At 53.6% G+C, this 20140-nt stretch overlaps 4 protein-coding genes and 1 long non-coding RNA gene across 6 annotated transcripts in view; 4 read left to right on the plus strand and 1 right to left on the minus strand.

The window, feature by feature from the left end:
• The window catches only part of SIDT2 (SID1 transmembrane family member 2), a 553125-nt gene that overhangs the window by 69432 nt on the left and 463553 nt on the right, over window positions 1–20140 (plus strand). The gene's annotated exons all lie outside the window — the stretch shown is intronic.
• The window catches only part of PAFAH1B2 (platelet activating factor acetylhydrolase 1b catalytic subunit 2), a 497498-nt gene that overhangs the window by 21475 nt on the left and 455883 nt on the right, over window positions 1–20140 (plus strand). The gene's annotated exons all lie outside the window — the stretch shown is intronic.
• On the plus strand, window positions 38–2152 carry RBM7 (RNA binding motif protein 7). The gene is made up of 5 exons (XM_062608602.1): window positions 38–197; window positions 326–488; window positions 743–836; window positions 953–1046; window positions 1433–2152. Exons 1-5 carry the CDS (start codon window positions 105–107, stop codon window positions 1775–1777), a joined length of 789 nt encoding a protein of 262 aa, XP_062464586.1. The 5' UTR covers window positions 38–104; the 3' UTR covers window positions 1778–2152.
• REXO2 (RNA exonuclease 2) lies at window positions 2350–7278 on the plus strand. The gene is made up of 7 exons (XM_062608604.1): window positions 2350–2509; window positions 2593–2676; window positions 2957–3034; window positions 4845–4956; window positions 5669–5771; window positions 6052–6111; window positions 6852–7278. Exons 1-7 carry the CDS (start codon window positions 2378–2380, stop codon window positions 6979–6981), a joined length of 699 nt encoding a protein of 232 aa, XP_062464588.1. The 5' UTR covers window positions 2350–2377; the 3' UTR covers window positions 6982–7278.
• LOC134158558 (uncharacterized) lies at window positions 3400–6839 on the minus strand. 2 transcript variants are annotated; one of them, XR_009962810.1, is made up of 4 exons: window positions 6052–6839; window positions 5414–5771; window positions 4166–4286; window positions 3400–3832 (listed from the first exon to the last, which is right to left on the minus strand). It is a non-coding gene; the product is annotated as an uncharacterized LOC134158558 (long non-coding RNA). The 2 variants fall into 2 exon arrangements; XR_009962809.1 differs by having other exon boundaries at window positions 3402–3832; window positions 5507–5771; window positions 6052–6835.

Genomic DNA, 20140 nt, shown 5'->3' on the forward strand with positions numbered 1-20140 from the left:
CGGACCCCTTCCAGGCCGCGCCCACGGAAGGGGCGTGGCGCGCACGCCGCCGCACTGACGTCACGCGGGCGGCGCCGCTGAGCGCGCGCTGCCCGTGCACGGCCATGGGCGCTGCGGCGGAGCTGGACCGGACGCTGTTCGTGGGGAACCTGGACCCGCGCGTCACCGAGGAGCTCATCTTCGAGCTGTTCCACCAGGTACCGCCCGCACCGGCGCCGCACACCGGGCAGGCCCGCGGCTGCAGCGCGCGGCGGGGTGAGCCCCGGGTACGGCGGCCGCCGGAGGACAAACGTGTGGGTTTAACGCGTGTGCTGGTCGGTTGCAGGCGGGCCCGGTAATTAAGGTGAAGATCCCCAAGGACCGGGATGGGCGCCCCAAGCAGTTCGCGTTCGTGAACTTCAAGCACGAGGAATCCGTCCCGTACGGGCTCAACTTGTTGAACGGGATCAAGTTGTACGGGCGGCCCATCAAGATCCAGTTCCGATCAGGTACCCGCGATGGGGGACAAGGGAAGGCGGAAGCAAAACTCTTATCTGCATCCCCCTCCAGACAGCATCCAGTGGCACCTTGCCCGGTGGGCAGGACAGCCGCGGTGTCTTGCTGGGCTGTGTGCTTTTGCAGGTCACTGATGAACCTCAAGAGCTAATGAAGCCTGTGGGAAAAGTATCTCGCATGTTCACTTCATCCCCGAGTGCCTCCAACTCGTGTTTCCCGGTCTCACAGAACGTTTGTTTCTCTGCAGGAAGCAGCCACGCGGCTCAGGAGTCTTGTTCCCCACACGGCACCACCGGCACCAGCCCCTTGGGTGTGCCGCACCCAGCATCCACCGGCAGCAGGTATGGGCCTCGGTGTTTAGTTTCCAACAGCAAAACACAACGGTGATGGCAGTGCCCCCTGGACTGCTGTAGGCTTGTTTAAGGCTGACATTCCCTGTGGTTCTCTTCTCCTGCAGATATGACAGGAGTCCTGATGGCATGGTACCGGCGGGGTTCCCATCAATGCAGCGGTCTCTGCCGACGGCTGACAACCTCCAGAGACAGGCGATGGTACGCTCTTCGCTTGTCCTAATGGTGCCCATAGCTGGCAAGTGATGCATGATGGTGTTGTCTCTGGTTTTGAACACTTGTTTCCTATAATGATCCTGAGAGGTTGTGGGAATGGGGTTTTTTGGGGGGATGAGATGACAGTTCCAGAGGAATTATGTTTTCTGCTGCTGAGCTGGGTGACACAGGGGGGTTGTTGAGGTTTAGGAGCGTTGCTGTAGTGGAAGCAGCCAGTAACAGCTGCTCTAAGGTAGCGTTTAGCTCTGTTTCGGATCCAAACCCCTTCAATTCCCTTGTATTCAGAGTGGGATGAAGGCTGGTTTCTCCACCACGGAATGGCTTAAGCGAGCGCATCAAACACACTGACCCTTTTCCTCTTCTCCCCACAGCTGAAGAGCACCTCGTGGCCACAGCCTCATTTCGGGGGCAAGTACGAGCAGGCTGGCTTCAGCCCTCCCGGCTACCAGCCCCCTGCGCACAGCTACCACCCCACCCCAGGCTGCTCACTGCCACGGCACCCAGAGCTGCTGCGCAAGGGCCGGCTGGCCGCCCACCCCTACCACCCCGACGGGCGGCACGGCAGCCGCGAGCAGCCCCGCTTTGGGGAGCGTGGCCACGATCACGAGCACCGCTACCGCGCCAGCAGAGAGGAGCCTGGCTACGACGACCGGCACCGGGATAGCTGGAGCCACGACTACCGGAGAGAGCCCAGGTGGCACCAGGCTCGGCATTAGCCCCTCGGAGGGGGCTTTGATGGACTCCATGGGACAGAAAGCGCAACCCCTTTCTTACCAAGTATATGTGTGAAAAACCCACACACACAACCCGACAGCGTTACCTTTTAATGTTTGTACAAGTCCCAGCAGCAGTCCCGAAACCGGAATCTCCACTTTGAACGTGTTAATTGTACCTCAGGGCTTTTTACGGGGGAACCAGTGGTCTGGGGCAGCGGCAGCCGTTTGCTGATGTGACGGAGAAGCCGCCAACGCCGTTTGTGTTCCATGGGAAGGCGCCGTGTCCGTTTCCTGGTGTCTTTAATATCTCTGGTGGTGTCATGGATACAGAACACTCGGGTGTCTCAGAGAAAAGCATTAAATCCTCCCTGGAAACCCCCCGCGTGCAAACTCCTTTCCCCTCCCTTTCAGCCTCCCTCTACTGTTAGCCGGGGGCGGGCGAGGCCGCGGTCCAGCGCAGCGCAGCCGCACGCTGTGCTGCCGCCGCGACTACATCTCCCAGCATCCCCCGCGCCCGCCGCCCGCCTGCCAGCGGGTCGCGGCACCGCGGGGCCTGCCGGGAGCTGTAGTGCGGCGGCGGCGCTTTGCGGCCTGGCGGCGATGCTGGGCGGCAGCCGCGCCGGCCTGCGCCGCCTGCGGAGCTGCGCCGAACGGCTGTGGCGGGGCCGGCGGCGGGCGTCCGGCATGGCCGGCGGCGACATGGGCCAGCGTATGGTCTGGGTGGACCTGGAGGTGCGGGCAGCACGGGACGGGAGGCGGCGGGAGGGACGGGGGACCCGCGGCCGCGCTGACGGTGCCGCTGCGCTCTGTGGCAGATGACGGGCCTGGACGTGGAGAAGGACCAGATCCTGGAGATGGCCTGCCTCATCACCGACTGCGACCTCAACGTGCTGGCCGAGGTGAGGCGCCTGCCCCCGGCACGGCACAGCACAGCCCGGCCCGCTCCCGGCCCTGCTGGGGGCAGGTAACGGCCCTCGCTGCCCTCCACAGGGCCGGGGAGGAGGGCGTGGGGCGGCCGCCGGCCCTGGGCAGGGCTGAGCCGAGCCGAGCCGAGCCGCCGGTTCATGCCCTCGGAACAGCCGCTCCTCCCGCCCTGGGCATCGCCGGGCCCTGTCCGGGTGGAAACCGCTCCGTTCCCGGCTCGGGGGTGTTACCTTTGCCGTCTTCTCTTCCCGCCAGGGCCCGAACCTGATCATTAATCAGCCCGACGAGCTGCTGGAGAGCATGTCCGACTGGTGCAAGGAGCACCACGGGAAGGTAACCCTCCTGGAGCAAGCATGCTGTGATTCCCTCTCTCTGCCGCGCTGGGAATGATGTGTTGTTCAGGATGAGGAGCTGCGGTACAGCCACCTAAGAAGCTGTAATGGGCAGTTTGCAGTCAGAGGGCACTAGCTTTTCTTATATCAAGTGCCCCCCCAACCCATCTACCTTTACAAATTCTTTTGCTATGTGACTCCGTTTTGCTCAAGAGTTCTGGCCCTTTTTAAGTTGTTGTCTAATCTTGTGTCTTTAGCGAGCTTTGTTTCTGTTATTGTAAACTCATAGAGTTATATCCACATAACCACACCTATGATTTGCAAAAGCCAAGACATTTATGTGTTTATAACATGGGATAAAGAACAGCAGACAGTAAGTATCATCCTTAGATTGTGCTGAGGAGGTGATATGTACTGCTTTGTTCAAGGTCTGGTGTGCAGGTGCAGGTTGCATCCCTGAACCTTTACCCCTCATCCAGTACCTGAGCCACACTACAGCCCTGAAGTGGCCCGTGCCTCATAGCCTGGTTTTTAATCAGTTTGAGCAGTGTGGGAGATGCTGTGTGAGCTGCAGTGGCCGGAGCAGCAGCTTGCGGGGGAGCTGCAGGCAGGGTGAGAGAGGCGACTCTGGAAGCTCCTCTGGGTAAAGCCTGTTCTGTGGTGCGCAGAATAAAGCAAAACCATTCCAGTGGGGAAGGGGAAGGTGTTACTTGAAGTCTCAGGTGAAAACAGGCACAGGATGTGTGTAGAGTAGCCCAGAGCTGACAGAATGCACATTCCTCAGTGCAGATTCAGGTACCTGCAGGATTAAAGAGGCTGATGTGCTGTAAAGAGGGGTTGTTATTTCTGCTTGTCCCCTCAGCACTGTGCCCCCACTGTCAGTTTTTCACTGAAAGCTGAACTTTTGCAGCAAGGGATTACACTTACTAGTTCTTCCAGCTACCGAGGGAAGCCTCCTCCTTGCCAGCAGCCAGAAAGCGAACGGATTGTCCAATCCCTGATTGAAAATTGAAATCCGAGTTACTTTTCAATTAAGGCTGAAGTTTGAAGATGCTGTAAGCCCCCCTCCCTTTGGCACCCCGCTTTCCCCAGGAAGGATTAGCAGGAGTTTGGAAAAGGAATATTAATTTACTGTGCTGGGCGCCTTTCCCCTTCCCCAGCGGAGGACTCGAGCTCGGCCGTGCTTCAGGAGTGGGCTGGAGACAGCAGCACACGCTGCCACTGCTCCTCAGGAGCTACTTACTTTTAATTGCCTAAGAAAAGAGAAGCAATTAGAATATAGATGAAAATGCAGCCACATAATGAATTTTTTAACCACCACTTGGATCTGTCAAGTAGAGTTTTGCGGCACAGGCGTGGAAATATATAGAGCAGCCAGATGGAAATAAATCACTGCGAGCGCAAGCAGCAGGTTTGACATTTAACTGGTGGGAAAAGGGGGAGGGAACGTTTCTGATTTACAGGACTCTTGGTAAACAGTCGAGCAGGATCCCGATTCTTTCTGTTGGTTTATACCTCTCTGTGTGTGTGCTGCGCTGGGGCAGGTGAGTGCTGCTCCTGAAGCAGGGAGAAGCAGGACACTCTCCTGGGTCACCCAGGGGCGGGCAGATACATGAGGCCTCTCTAATGTCTCTGTAGTTGAGAAGCACCCCCAGCAGTTACAGCACCCAGGAACAGAGAACCCCCAACCCCCAGCAGTGGCAGTGTCGTGAGGCCTGTGCTGCTGCTGCCGCCTTGACTCCTGTTGAGTTTTACTTTCTGGGAATATTTTCATGTGTTTGTGGTTGATGACACCTGGCTCTTTCTTGCAGTCTGGCCTTACCAAGGCTGTGAAGGAGAGTAAGATTTCCCTGCAGCAGGCAGAGTATGAGTTCCTGTCCTTTGTGCGGCAGCAGACCCCACCGGGTGTCTGTCCCCTTGCAGGTACGTGTGTTCTGTCTTACCCATAGCGACAGTGCTGCTGGTGCTCCTGGTGGGGTGTGCTGGTGTCTGTGCAGGCAGATCAAATCCTGCTCAGTAAGGAGGGGCTCAGCCAGGGCATCACCCATTGTGCTGACTCCCTAAAGCGGCTCTTGCACATCATGGCAGTTTCAGTTCTTTTGTGCATTAACATTTCTGTGTACACTTGCAATTGAGGCAGGCAGCCTAACTGCCGACAGCCATCTCTGACCATAGAATCCCAGCAGCAACCCAAAGGAGTCTTCTCCTCGCTGTGCATGGAACCAGACATCAAATACAGATCTCCCCATTGTCCTGCCACAACATTCCAGCCATTCACATATAGTGGGACTGGTGTTAAGTGAAATTAACAGGGCCCATTTTCCCTCAGCAGAAAAGCTTTTGTAAATACTTGTAACAACACAGGTAAATACTTGGATACTTACCTGACAGACATGGTAGGAGCAATCTGAATTATTATAGACGGATTAAGTATTAACACCATGCCTGATCCCACAAGGAAAGTCTGACAAACCTTTGCAATCATATTTGCTAGAAAAAGGGCTAAACAAGCTTTTTGGGAATAGCTTGTCCTACCCCTCATCTCTGCCCAGCTCGCTGAGCCATTCCCCTTAGGTGTCTTTTGCAGGAGCTTTGCAACATCGCTGAGCTAACATCTTGTTTTGTGTCTCTGTAGGTAACTCTGTTCACGCAGATAAGAAATTTCTTGACAAATACATGCCACAGTTCATGAGGCATCTTCATTACCGGATCATTGACGTGAGCACTGTCAAAGAACTCTGCAGGTCAGTGTTCCCTGCAAGAACAATGCTGTGAGGGAAGATCTGGGGAAGCCTGTTAATGTGGTGCTAATGATGCTCTTCTCAGATGAGGCTGAAGGCTGGAGGGGCAGGAAGGCTGCTGCCAGCCTCCTTCTCCTTTTGTTTATTCCTCTCTGGTGGGGGCACAGGATGAGCCCTGAGCTGCTCTGAGTGGTGCATGATGGGGTTTTTGCAATGGCAACAAGACCGCAGCAGCCACCTGATGTGGTTTTGAATCCCATTTCCCTTTTTCCCCCACTTACAGACGCTGGTATCCAGAAGAATACGAGTTTGCACCAAAGAAGGCGGCTTCTCACAGGTGAGGTTGCTGCTTCTGTCTGTACTGGAGTTGTGCAGGGACTTCATGAGCAGAACATGGAGCTTCCTTTTGAGTTCCAGGCACACTGCTTCCAATACAGGCAGCGGTGCTGCTCTTCTCCATCATATGTTCGTATTCTCCTGTCTGAAGCCTGGTTAGTGTAGGGAAAGGGATTATTAAAACAGTTTCAGGAGTTCACCATGTGTCAGGCTGCTGTTTGGTGCTTGGAGCTTTGACTGTCCTAAGGGCAGTGGGAAGGAGTCACGGAACCTTTGCCACTCTGCTCTGGCACAGTGGTGCTGGGCAGGCGAGGGGGATCTGGTACGAGGAAAAGAGGAACGACTGTTGTGGTGGTCTCCATTGAAGTGGTGGGTGGGTGTCTGTGCTGCACAGCGAGGTCACTGCTTCATATGGACCATGCTGTCTGGTGGAGCAGGACAAAGCAGGAGCTGGAGCACGTCTCCAGGGCCCCCATCTCTTGTCTCAGATTGAATTGCTTTTAATAGCGGAAGCTGTAGAACCTGTTGGCTTTCGGGAGCTTCCATGTCCCACGGTGCCATAAACTAATAAGCCGTGTGTTCCTGTCAGTGCTGCTGGACTTTTATTGCTCTCCACGTAGCTGAGACTCTGAGGGCTGTTTCGATTTCCAGTGGAGGTGTGATCCCTGCCTGTCAGAGCTTGGTCTCTTACAGCCCAAACCAAGATGTAGCTGGAGATGACCCATCTCAATTCTCTTTCAGAGCACTGGATGACATCAGGGAAAGCATCAAAGAGCTTCAGTTCTACAGAGATAGCATCTTCAAGAGGAAAACGGATGAAAAGAAAAGGAAGCTGATAGAGAATGGAGAAAGCGAGAGGAGCGCCAGTTGATCGCTCGCCTCGCCCTGCAGCCCGTAGCAAATGCTTAGAAGCATCTCCCTTTTCTTTTCTGTTTGCCAGCCTCTTGAGAAGCTGTGCCCTTTCCTTACCTTATTTCTTATCAGCTGTTAACATGCAGGTGGAAGCCCAAGTTACCTCTGCTTTTCTGTTGGAGGATGGAGTCGATGCGTGCAAGCCTCAGCAGTGCCCTTGTCTGTCTCCTGGGTAAAGCACATGGCTTGATCCTCCTCTTTGCCCTGTTTTAGATGGAGTCTTTCCCAACACAATTAAAAGAGAGTTCTGTTGAAAGATGGTGTGTTTGTGCAGCCTTGGTTTTGTGCTCACTGTAACTGGGTGAACTGGTGTTTGGTAGCTTGGCAAAAGAAAATGCTCTGGGAGGTGATTTTCATTCTACAGACTGAGCTCTTTGCTAAGGACAAGAAGTGGTTTTCCTCCTCCATGGATGAAAGCATGGGCAGCATCGCCACGAGCACTGTTAAGATTGCAGGTTGCAATGTGACTGGACGTCCCTTCTCACCATTAATTGCTGAAGGGCATTGAGCAAACCCCCAGCACCAACGTTTCCTCTTTTTTCCCCTTTCCAGTTCCCTTGCTGGTGGCTGGTATTGCCATTGATCCCTCAGCAGTGTGAGTGAACAGGCTAAAAGCTCTGTGAACACTGCAAGATTCACATGAAGCACCCAAGGGGGCACACTGACTTAACAGAAGTATTTATGTGCCCACTGAAGCTTTTTGTGTGCTCAGTGTTTCCTACATGGGTTAGTACATACAGGATGACAGCCACAAGGTGCTGTGCAGGCTGTGATCTGTCCCTGGTGGGACACGGGCAGATTTTCACTCCTGTTACCAATATCACCACAGCCTCTCACATCACCAAAAATGCTGCCTAGAAGACTCCTCACTGCCAGCAGTGAGTTTGCAAATCCCCACATCAGCTCACAGGTCTGGCCATTAAAACATCCTGCCCCTCCTAAACAGAGTCAGTTTTAGCCAACAGCACAGTGGACAGAAAAACTCGTAGCCCCACGTTGCTTTTGGGGAGGCATTTGCGGGAGGAGATCCCCCTCTCCCTGCTGCAGTGCACCATTGGTCACTGCTACCACTAACCTGCCACCAGCCACCGCAGGGAAAGTGCTGCCAGGCTATGAACCAAAAGGGTATCGAAGAGCACACGGGCTGTACGTCTCCCTCGTTTGCTTTTACTGCGGGTATTAATAATAATGACCATCCGAGGCTCCTCAATCACTCCGATTATTTGAACACCTGCTCTTCTAACCATGGGAACGGTTGTTATTGGAGAGAGGCCATTAAAATGGTTAATGGGGCAAATAAATGAGTCTTTGAAACGTCCCTCTCCTCTGCCACCGATGCTGGGTGAGTTGGAAGTTTAAACGTGGTTCCTTTATTTCCTGCACACTGGTACCTGCAGGAGGGCTCAGACCCCTCTGGCTGGGCAGCTCCAAGGGGCATCTCCAGCAGCCTCCAGCCCTCCTCATGCCCACACACTGTGAGGGGTTATTTGCCACAGCCAGTGCCTGTGTAGATGCCCAAGGAATGGAGCTGGATGAGACCAAGGACACGCGGTGCACCCAGCAGGAAGCTGCCTGGAGCCACGTGCCGGCGGGATCCGCTTTGTCTTTGATTTCCGTTTTGTTAGTTTCCCCCTTTCCTTTGACGGCTCCTTCCTGACCCACTTCTCCTCCTTTTCATATTTTATTCCTTTTTAAGGGCTTTTATTTTTCTCAAAACACTTCTCTTTTTTAGGGAAATCTGCCATCTGTGTTTATCCATTTTTAAACGTTGTTTATTCTGCTTCTGAAGCCACGGTGCTGTGTGAAGGATTTTTATCTGTTTCCTGCAGTAGCATTCCTGTTTCTGCGCGCCGGCATCGTTTGAGGTTCTGATTTAGTCCTAATTTGTCACACGCCTCGGCAAAGCGGAGATAAAACCCGCCAAAGCGGGTGGCACTTGTGAGCGGCAGCGGAGCCCTGTCCTGCACCAGGCTCAGGATTCACTTCAGCAAAGTGCTGTATGAAAATTACCAACTGACTGAAACGGCCTCGCTCATGAACAGCCAACCACAACACACCACAAAGCCTTGTCCACGCTGCCACGGGGACACCTCTTCCACAGGAAACCTTTCCATGCTGTCCCGCATCCCATGCCCACCCTGGATCTCACCCAGCAACGTGGTACCCAGGCTGTGGCTGCATCGGCATTCCAGCCAGCCTGCAGCCCCTGGGGATGGCGATGCGAGTAACAGTGGATATTTGGTAGTTAAAAAAGCAGAATCACCTGAAGGCAAACACAGAGTGTGCCTGGGTTTTTCAATTTAATTTAATAAATTATCTTGGCTCCAGTAATTATTTATTTGAAACAGGAATTTCCTCAGAGGCCCCAGGTTCTTTTAATACTACATTAATAATGTAACCACAGATTACTGGTACAATTCCAGAGCAAGCTAACAGACTGCAGAGTTTATCCTGACCAGGGTTTGAGCCGTTCTCACCCTGAACACACAACTGCTCTGGCCTGGTGCAGCAGAAGCATCATCCCACAGTTAAACACCACCAGTAACCCTGATGCAGCCTGTCCCAGGGAGGAGGTTTACTGATAGATAAGCTGGCAAATACTGCGTGCTTCCCTTTTCCAGCCCTAGATCAACATTTTTCCCACGTTCTATCAAGCTCTAGTTATATATATCTGGCAAAAATACCCCGAACCCAAAACAACTCACCCAGACAACCAGAACAGTTGCTGACTGGCTCCAAATCCTGTGGGAGGTTTTAGCACAGCCTAAAATCCCACTTACAATTCCCACACCAGCTCTCTGTCCATGTTAGTGACAGCATCCTCACCCTCCTCACACACAACCACTCCAGAGCAGCACTGGCACCATCCACATCCATCCACAACCCTCTTTTTCCCTCCCCGCACCTCTCAGTCTGTCCATCCATACGCTCTGTACTACCTGGGTGCAGACCCCCATCTGCATGCTCAGGGGACAGGGATGCTGCAGCAGCCAGCGCGGGCACTGGGTGCTGCTGCACAGGCTCAAGGTCGGCCACAGAGAGCCTGGAATAGAAACCCTTCATGCAGGTCCTTTCTCCTGTGTTTTTCCCTCCTGCAGCAGTTGATGATACCCTTTTACTGGAAGAACTCACTGGTGCTGACAGATGAGCTTTGAGGATGGTGCAATCTCCGTGACACTTTAAGCGCCTGACATGACAAAACAAGGATGTGCAGAATTACCCCACCAGTATTCCGGAAAACACAACTTGTCACAAACCACTGGGCTGTGAGGATGGGCCAGCCCGGCCTGCCTGCAGCAATCCTGCCCACGGAACAGCCGGCACGGGCAGAGGGAAGGGGGAGCAGAGGGAAAAACATGGGTCATGGCGAGGAAGAACGTCCTGAGGAGGACAGAGCCTCCTTCGGGCATAAGGGAACCAGCACTTCCATAGGCAGAGCTGCCTCTTCCCGTCCCTCAGTAATGGATGGGAGCCAAGTGGCTAGGAATTGCTGGGTGCTGAAGCGATGCTTTAGGTGTTGTGCTGAAGGAGCTCAGTGCTGTGTGCAGGATGCCAACTGTCAGTCAAGTGCCAAGGGAGGCGGGGAGGGAGAGGTGACAGTTGGACAGATCCCTCCCCAGCACTGTCGGGGAAAAGGCAATAAACGGGCACAAGCAGCCAGACACGGTAATGGTGGGATAGAGCCCAACAGAGAAATTGTTTCGATGACCCCAAAAGGCCAGGACAGCAAATGAATGATTCATGTGCACAACCTTCAACACTTCCAGTACGAGGTGCCTGCCCATTGCGGATGCTCTCCCCACAGACCCCAAAGCTGTGCCTGGGCTGGGACACGAATCCCTGCTTCTGAGCAGGTCCCCATGCACAGTGCAGCCCAGGGTGGCCGTGCCCCCCAAGCAGTGCTGCTCCCAGGCCACCGTCCCTCCCTGGGGCCAGCCACAGCACATCATGGGATAAGAATTTCCCAAGGACTTCTAATGACACCGCACCCTGAGGCAGGATTCACCAGGGCTGAGCCTCCCTCTTCCTCTAAAGCCAATGTTTGCAGAATGACAGAACGGTTGCCAGTGCAGATCAGGCTGCAAGAAGCAGTCACTGCACCCAGCTCTAACCCCATGCAATGTTTTACTGAGTGAAAACCAAAGCCTTTCCTCTGCACAACTCTATTTTGTAATGAAAGCACAGCCTGCATGAAGGCACAACTGATGTCTCCCTGCTACTTCCCCGGCCATGGCTCCTCTCCCGCACTGCGCCAGCTCCGTGCACTGCACCGGAATCAAAGCAAATCAAGTGAAATAACGTGTGCTCCCGACCCAGGCAGACAAGACCGGAGGGAGGATCACGCTCTCCAAACTTTGCAGAAGGCAAATGAAGCGCAGAGAGATGAAGTGACCTGCTTAACGTCGCACGGGGAGTTTGCAGAGGAGCCAAGAACTGAGCTGAGATCTCCAGGGTCCTCATCTACTTCTTCCACTGTTGCACATCCCTTCCTCCTTGCCTCTGGATACACTAGTTAAAAATAAAACTGCATTTCCTTTCCCTTTGGCAGCAACACGACTTCAGTGCAGAAGTCTGTGAAGTGCCTGGGCCGCAGCATCACCAGGATGCTGCTGTTCGTCTGCAGTGCTCCGTGCTCTGTGGACTTTAGGGGATGTGTGTGTGTATACGTATTTGTTTGCATGTATTAATTAGGTTATGCAGCACTTTCCTCCCCAGAATTAAAGCGGAACCTCTTCACAGGCCCCTTTGAAGCAAATCTCTTGTCGCTTCAGAGGAACTTTCATCGCCAGCCAGCGCTCCGTGGCTCCCGTTCGCATTGTTCCCTTCAGTCGGAACAAAACTCCTCCTGATAACGGTGCAGAACAAGGCTTTCGGTCCCCAGCGCTGCCAAAGCCTGTGCTGGGATGCCACAACCGGCCCCCTTGCAGCCCGGGGAGGGGAGAGAACCAGGCGATGAAGGCTTTGGTTTGCCGGTGCCATCCGTGCCATGTGAACCGGATGGGAGCTCCCTTCGGCTTGTGGCACATCACAGCCTGTTGCTGCCATTGCCTGTTGGGAAGCGGAGGGCTGGGATTGCCTCTCCTCACTACCCCTGCCTCCTTCGCGCTGGCGGTGCACAGGCTGCCAGGTCTGACTACAGAGCGCATCCACAAACCCCTCCTGTTTCCCCCACAGGAGTTTTGATGCTCAAATCTCTGCCTCCGAACACAGCCCCACAGCAAGCCCTGAACCCAGCGCAGCCCCAACACCAGCCCCAAGCAGGCTCTCCCGAGCGCAGGCTCCCGACACATGGAGCTGCTGTTGCTGCGCTTGGTCTGGTGGTGTCTCCCGAAGACAGAGCTGCAGAGCCGCGAGTGGAGGGAGAGGGGGGGAAGAAGAGCGGCTCCGTTTAGGGAGCAGGGCAATGAAGGCAGGACAGAAACACCACTGGGAGCTCAAGGGTTTCTCTTGGGTGGCTGTTGTAAGGCAGCACAGCTGCTCTGGTCAAAGGGAGGTTCTAAAGGTACATATTATCCTTCCAGGTACAATCCCCTTTGCTTCAGAACGGAATGAGTTGATCCTGAAGGAATGGAGGTTGTTTTGCTCCTCGTTCTCAAAGGGGAGGAGGACAGAGGAGTCCTGGCTGCATCCCTGTGCTGTGGAGGTGCCTGCACGAGCCCTGCCCCGTGCCATGGAGAAGGCGAGCATCCCACTGCTGCAATTCCCATGTGCTAGGCATCATCATTCCCACCTTCTCCCCTGCTTCCTCCATATGTGCCCACCCATCACCCACCCTCCTTCAGCGAGGTGAGACCTCCGCTGTTCCCAGCTCACCCCAGGAGCGGGGCATCAACAGCATCCCATGGGAATTCACTTAAGCCCAGGTAGAAGGTTCCTGCAGCCAACCCAAGCCTACAGCAGCTCTGCTCTCAGATGACCTCAGCCGCGGTCTTTCTAGATCGTCTCTCTCTAACGGATCCCCTTTAACGTCAGGCAGCCAAAATGCAAACAATATGTTTTGGAACAATTATTTCCCTTTCCAGAGGAACAAAGTCGCTTGGCCTGGGCTCTTTGTCGTGTCCTCTGCTGCGTGCTGTAATTGCCCTGAGATGCTCTACCTGGGGAGAGCCTTAATACATAATTATATACCATTAGCGATGAGAATAACATGACAACTGCTTTGGATAATCACCCAGAGCAGCGTTGCTGCCAGTCTCCTAGCTACCACAGGCACAGAAGTATGGGTCTCATTTTGTATGAGAGGGCACTTCGGAAGAATTATTTAAAGCTGATAATGGAAACTGCGGACACACGGTCCCGGTTCCACAGGGCTCGGGTGCAAACCAAAGGAAGATTCACCGCAAAGGCCAACCAACCAGTATGGGTTTATATTAAAAACCAAAAGGACATAAAACCAGCGGACTAGGAGCAGAGTTAATGCAGCAAAAGGGAAGGCAGCCTTCAGGAATCGTGTGCCTGGATACCTGGTACTGATTTAAAGACTCCAAGAAGCTGTCCCTAGGTGAACTCTTCTCATGTTTTACAACCGTGCTGCTAGGAATCTGTCCCATATTTCCACCTGAGTTTGTCCAGCTTCCATTCCTAAGCACATACCACTTCACCACGTGAACCCCACGTAACTGCAGGCGGGGACATGCCAAAATCTGTCTCCCAAAGCCTGAAAACATCTTTCTTGTCTGAAGCACCAGGGCTCACAGTTCACCCACCTCCACGACCTTCTCCTTTCTCCTCTCCACAACGGGACCAGGTTTAACTCCATCACAACAGCAAGAGCAGCAGCACATACAGGGTCCCACAACATTTAAAGGGGATACACCTCGATGCTGGCCCTTCCCCATGACAGGCAGCTGTGCAAGTGTAACAGCACACCCCATCAGCAGGCTGCCAGCATCCCCTTCATGCCCTGTGCTTGCAACAGCACTGTCCAGCCGGCCCCACGTGCGCTTTGGGACCTCACCCGCTCCATCACCCCCCTCCGGTTCTCCCCCTTCAGAGTGTTTTTCACGCTGAAGGATGGGACTGTCAACCCGTCCCTGGTGAATAAAGCAAAGCAAACAGAGACCTTGGGAGGTGCTCCGAGTCCCAAGGACAAGGCTGGCTGCTGCCAAGGTCACAGGCACGGTGATATTCATCTTCATTCCTCACCATCACCATCCGCAGCCTTAGCCGGAGAGAACCGAGCCGTTTCCGGGCTGTGCGGCTTTAAAGGATGAGGGAGCACAGGATGGTTCAAGAGGAGATTGCTTCATAAGACAATGGCTGAGCTGATAATGCCAGCTAAAGTCAGGCCACTGGGGACCTCTTACAGTGTTAAGATCCAATCAACTTTAAAATATTACTGTCTCAGGCAGGCGGCGAGTCTTGGAATAGAAAACAAGCGCCCTGTTTCCTTTACCGGGAGGGAGGGAAAACCCAAAGGCCCGTTCTCCCTGTCCTCACCCACCTATTGAAATATTTATGGTGTTTGTGCATGCTGCTGTGTTAACATCACATTTCCAGAGCTCAATCTATAAAACCTCTTGTCAAAGCCCTCGGCACGACGCTACCAGCTGCGCGGGAGAAGCGGATGGCAGAGCTGCGGAGGGCAGAGCAGCAAGGACACGAAGCAGTGCCTCGGGAGAGGCTGCAGCCACAGCCACCTGCATCTCACCCCACTCCATATGCAATACACCGTATTTCTGGGGGCCAGAGGACACACGCCTCCCGTGTCCCAGGGCGGATGTGCTGATATCCCCCTTACATTGCCTGTCCACTGGGATGCTGTTACCCAGCTCGGAAGGCTCTTTGCAATGAGTCCATGCTCTATATACCTCTGTTACTGCCTGGGAAGAGCTGACGTGACACGCCATTACTTTGTGTTCTCTGGTGGCCACAGTGGGATGGCAGCGGTGATGGCTGCATTATATATTTTATCATAAAACCAAAAGCAATGACTACAACTGGCTCTTAATAAAAATGCGTGCCTCTCACCGGTGCAGAGCGTGAGTTAAACACTGTGTAACATCAAGCAATTTGTAGCGCCTGCACATGCTATCATGCAAACGTCCCCAAAGTGCCCCATGAAAAAGTCAATAACATCAATAAAATCAACAACAAATACAAAGCAGCCTGGCTTGGCAGCAAGCTCTGTTCAAGGGGAAACATCTCAGCTGCCTCCTAAACAGGCTTTAGGGGGAGAAGCATCCCCACGCAGCACACCACAATGAACGTTAACAGATGAGGGCGCGCAAGGCAGCATCACCCCACCCTGCTCTCCAAGGCAACACCAGCCTTCGGATCAGAAGCGACACGCTGCCCCCGTGCATGGGATAAGGAGCATCCCTGCACCTCTAAGGGCACCGAGTCGACCCAAGCACCTCTGGAAACTATCACAATACAAGCAACAGGTCAGCGCTCTCCCTCTCTACCACTTCTTGCTGGGGTTTAGAGGATGCCTCCTAAATGTCTTCCTCACCTCCTTGTCATCTGATGCTGCCCTACTCTTCCCACCTGCCTCTAAGTTATGCCACTTCCTTTATTATGTACCCATTCATCTGTCCCCGAGATTCAAATCCATCCTCCTTTATGAAGAATTAACTTGTTGGAGCTGATTTATGAAGACTGGCAGGCACCTGTGCTGAAGCAGTGCTCTAATACGTTCATCATGAAGTCCTGTAGTTATTCCTAAAAGAGCTCATGTTAATGCCTCGCATTAAAATTCATATTTTATATCTACATAACTAGACATCTCTCTGCAATCTTTAAGATATGCCCTTCAGAACCTGGAGGTTTTCCTTGGCTTTTTTCCTTGATCAGGGATCAAAGCTATGAGGGTGACAGTTGCCCATAAACAAGGGTGGTGTTGGCACAGGGTGGCAGGTCATGAGGGCTCTATGCCCCAGGTCTGACTGACAGCTGGGACACGTCAAATGACATCCTCCATCAAAAGTGACTCCCTTCTGTTAATGCAGGCAATGGAACCATTGTCCTTAAGAATACAACCTGCTCTGAATCTCCTTTAACTGAGAGGAGCCAGCCTGCCCGGAACACAGAGGTTTCAGCTTGGCATTCTTCTGGAAGACTTCCCAATTTGCAAGGGGCAAACAGAGGAGGAGCCCGGAGGAGCAGTTCCGAGGAGCCTTTCATGTGAACCAGCTTGTGGAAGAAGCAATGGGCATGAAAGCAGAGCCATGGGGGGCAAATCCTCAGTAGTTTGTGGGAGTATTTTTCTCCCTTTCAATGCAGACATATTCCATTCTCACAAGTCCCTGGTAGAAATGAATCCACTGGAACCCAGTGAATCTGGCATGAGTTCAGTCCAAAACCTAATTGGCCTGTGTTCAGTCAAGCTGGCCCAAGAGCCCAGCCCCGCATCCCCCTGTTCTCCTGTTTTCCCAACAGGTTTCCCTTTGAACACCAAGTGTTTGCCTGTCTGCTCTGGGTAGTGCTGCTGCAGGGCTCTGAAACCTGCCCGAGGTTGCTGGATGGAGCAGAGATGCTCACGTGCCCAAGGACCTCCGGAATCCCTGCTCTTTGCTGCTCGTCACCCGGGACCCTGCTGCAGAAGACTCCACCACCCTCAGCCAGGCACTCCCAGTGCCTGGTTCCTCATCCCTGCCTTCTTCCCTGCTCCCCTACCCCTGGTATCTTTTCCAACTCAATGTGCTGGGCCCCAAGGCCTCACCGAGAGCCTTCACACCCCTTCCCATTGCTGCCCACGTTTGGAAAGTGCCCTGCAGGAAAGCATCATCAGAAACAAAGCACCTTGAGCTCATGGCCAAGGCCAGTGCTCTGCTGCTGATCGTAATTGACCACTTAAAGCCTGAGCTGCAGCACCAATTTGGTAGGACTGCAATCAGTGCTGTTTCTAAGATGCAGGATAAGAAAGAAAAGAAGAGAGAAAGTTAATCTGAATTTGTTTTGCTCACCAGAGCAGCAAGAAAACCCTGTCCCTTATTGTCCCTTATGTAAGGAGCAGGCTGCTTTGTTGGAAACACTTGCATGTGGATAACCCCTGCTCCAAAGCAGGTCCATCCTCAGCAAGGCAGACATGGAGGTTTTCTGTGGCACGGCCACTGTGTGGCTTTTAGCTCTCTCTGAGGGATGTGGCACTTTCGTGAGGCAAGACGCCAGGATGGCTTTGAGCAGGACGGAATGCCAGGAGGCATGGCCATCACCCAGCCAGTTCAGGAGCGAGCGGATGTCTTCATCCCGCTCCCGCCCCTGGATCTGATCCAAACCAGATTGAAGCCAGTGGAAATCTTCCCATCGGCTCCCCTGGGCGTGCAGCCAGACGGTGAGCGGCGTATTGAGCTCCTCGGATGCAAGACGGAAAGACAGACGGAAAGCCCGAGCGGAGCTGCCGCAGGACCCCCGTGCGAATGCGCAAGTGGGATTTGCTGTGCAGAGGACACGAGCACAGCCCTTCACAGAGCTGCTGCTGCCGCCGGGGAATCACCGGAGACCTCCCCTTGGGAATCTGGCATCGCTCGGCACGGTGAGTTCCCTCCTGCCCCTGCCTCCTGCCTGCATCCCGGCTGCTCGATGGCGATGCCCAGCTCAGCACCTTGGGATGGCTCTGCTCTGCTCCACTCTCTTGATTTGTTTCCGTGGGACGGTGCAGAAAACAACATCTAATAAACTGCCCGCAGTGACCTCCCTTCCCCGTGTCCTTTGAAGCTAAACTGAATGCTGGCTTTGAACCCCCTCTGTTTGTTATGTGCAGCAAAGCTTACGCGCGTCTTGGCTGACATAAATTATAGAGCATTAGGAGAAGGAATAGGAGGAAGATTCTGCAAAATGCCCTCCCTAGTAGCTTTGCTAATTAAACCACCTCTGCAGCCTTCCCAAATGTCCCTATGTTGTGACAATCTGACGAGCGCATTCCAGCAAAACTATTAAATTATATGGTGCAGATAAAATTCAGATGAGACCATTACCGGTCGATCGCCAGCTGAGCATGAGCTGCAGTGTGCCCAGGTGGCCAAGAAGGCCAAGAGCACCCTGGCTGGTATCAGAAATGCTGTGGCCAGCAGGATGAGGGCAGCGATCATCCTCAGTGAGGGAGGCACCACCTCAAATCCTGAGCTCAGTTCTGGGCTCCTCACTACAAGAGAGACATTGAGGGGCTGGAGCAGGTCCAGAGAAGGGCAATGGAGCTGGGGCAGGGCCTGGAGCAAGGTTTGGGAGCAAAGGGCTGGACCTGCAAATATCCTGCTGAAAATGTTCCAGTTCCCTTCGGGAAGGAGGATCCCTGGCTCCCCACACCGAGGCCTGGCACTACAAAGCCTGCTGCACCAGTTAATTCATTACTGGAGGGCGATCATATTGTACCGATGGGTGGTCATCGTTTGTCACTGTAAGACTAATTAGCTATGAGGCTCCTGGAGCTTTTTGTCTGCCTGCTTGTTTTAAACTGTTATTCCCTCCAAGCAAACAGCAGGTACAAGCAACTTCATTCCTTAAATAAGGCACATCCAAGGAGAAATGAAAGAGAGAGCTGGAGACGAGGTCTTTTGTGGCTTGGAGGTGTTTGGGGCACCCCATCTGTGCCTGCAGAGCCCAGGAGATGCCAGCAGCGAGCACACTGCAACGGGATAAGCAACACCACCAAGAAGAAACTCCAAAGACAAAAGCAGCTCTGGCCTCCAGGTCTGCAGCTTGCACTGAACACGATATTCTGCTGGGGGAGACATTTTCTGTGCAGCTGTGCCTTTACAGGCACGGGGAGGGGGATTGGAAAGGCGTCAGATGGAGCTCTGGATGTCTACTGTTGTTTATTCTTAGTATTTTCACACTGCCAAGAGGCCCCGGGCACTGAACAGCCCTTTGTGCAAGGCACCAGACACACAGGACAAGGCACATTTCCCCCAGACCCATACAAGTTAAAACGAATAGAGACTATAGATGTATTATCACTAGACAAGAACTTGCCCTAAAAAGCTATCTCTAACTATCAAGCAATTATCTCCAGACCCAAATGAATTTCACGGCCCAGTTTCTTTTCTCACGCCCCCCCCCCCCCCTTGCCAAGGCTGCTTTTGGGAGGGTGGGAGCTGCATGTGGAGGGAAACAAGTGCTTTCCCTTCACATCTTTATGAGTGATGTCCACACAGTGCAGTGAGCAGCACTGTGTGTGAGCAGCAGGATGGTGCCAAACAGCGACACTTCCCAGTACCAAGCGGGGTGTGGAGGGGAGTTGCTGAGATCAGGCTCTGCTCTGATCTCACCTGCATCTCACCAGTTTAAAATCTTAATTGAAATGCCACTTGAAAGCATCCTGCTCTCTTCCGAGCACAGGGAGGGGAGATCAACCCCACAATACAAAAGCAAACACAAAGAAGCCAAAGCACTGTTTTTTCTAAGAACACCATTTTCTGAAGGCACAATCATACGTTCCTGCTCCCCTGCCTTGTTGGCAGCACTGCCCACCACTAGCAGAGGTATGGATGTGCTCCTTCTCCAGATAGGAAAATCACCGACCAAACTAGGCAGGAGCAGTGTCAGCTCCAGACGTGCCAGCCAGGATGCAGCACTGCCATCCCTCTCCAGCTGCTGTCTCCCTCTCGGGTTTGGGGAGGGGAAGAAGAGGAGGAGGGAGACCACTGTGTGTGTGCAAGGCTGGGATGTGAACCCCTGCAGCACTGCTTGTCCTGATGGTGCATTGCAATATCCCAACCCCCAGATGCAAAGAACTGGTCCAAGCACCGCAGCTCCCTCCAGCTCTTCTGCTTAAAACCAGTTTAAACAAAGAAACCACGTGCAGAAAAGGAGAGGGGGTGTTGAGGATCCAGGAGCCTCCAGCAAGTGTAAACACGGAGCACGTATGGATTTCATAAGGAGCAATCCTGGGCCGTGCTGCTCAGCCTCCCAGCAACCAGAGCAGCGATGTTCCGAGCCCCCGAACGCTGCTCACCCCACTCTCCTCTGATCCACCACACAGTTCATTTCACCAGAGCAGCAGAGATTGAAGATAAGTATTGATCCACAGAGAATGAAGCTTCCAGGCCTCATTTTCCAGGCGCGCCTGGGAATCACCTGGGAGCGTGCGTTGGGAAGGGCCATGGACAGCGAGGTGCGGGTGAGCTCCAGCCCTGGCTTTGCCCCATTGTGCTCCCTCTGCTCAGGGACACCCACCA

This window comes from Pezoporus occidentalis, unplaced genomic scaffold, assembly GCF_034315485.1.
Source record: "Pezoporus occidentalis ecotype Australia unplaced genomic scaffold, CSIRO_AGI_Poc_V1 ctg130, whole genome shotgun sequence".
NCBI lineage: Eukaryota > Metazoa > Chordata > Aves > Psittaciformes > Psittacidae > Pezoporus > Pezoporus occidentalis.

Bases quoted from the DNA above. Each gene is read 5' to 3' on its own strand.
- RBM7 (XM_062608602.1), top strand. From the start codon at position 105: ATGGGCGCTGCGGCGGAGCTGGACCGGACGCTGTTCGTGGGGAACCTG. The intron at 198-325 runs GTACCGCCCGCA...GGTCGGTTGCAG, and splicing joins TCTTCGAGCTGTTCCACCAG to GCGGGCCCGGTAATTAAGGT. The intron at 1,047-1,432 runs GTACGCTCTTCG...TTCTCCCCACAG, and splicing joins ACCTCCAGAGACAGGCGATG to CTGAAGAGCACCTCGTGGCC.
- REXO2 (XM_062608604.1), top strand. From the start codon at position 2,378: ATGCTGGGCGGCAGCCGCGCCGGCCTGCGCCGCCTGCGGAGCTGCGCC. The intron at 2,510-2,592 runs GTGCGGGCAGCA...GCTCTGTGGCAG, and splicing joins TGGTCTGGGTGGACCTGGAG to ATGACGGGCCTGGACGTGGA. The intron at 2,677-2,956 runs GTGAGGCGCCTG...TCTTCCCGCCAG, and splicing joins ACCTCAACGTGCTGGCCGAG to GGCCCGAACCTGATCATTAA.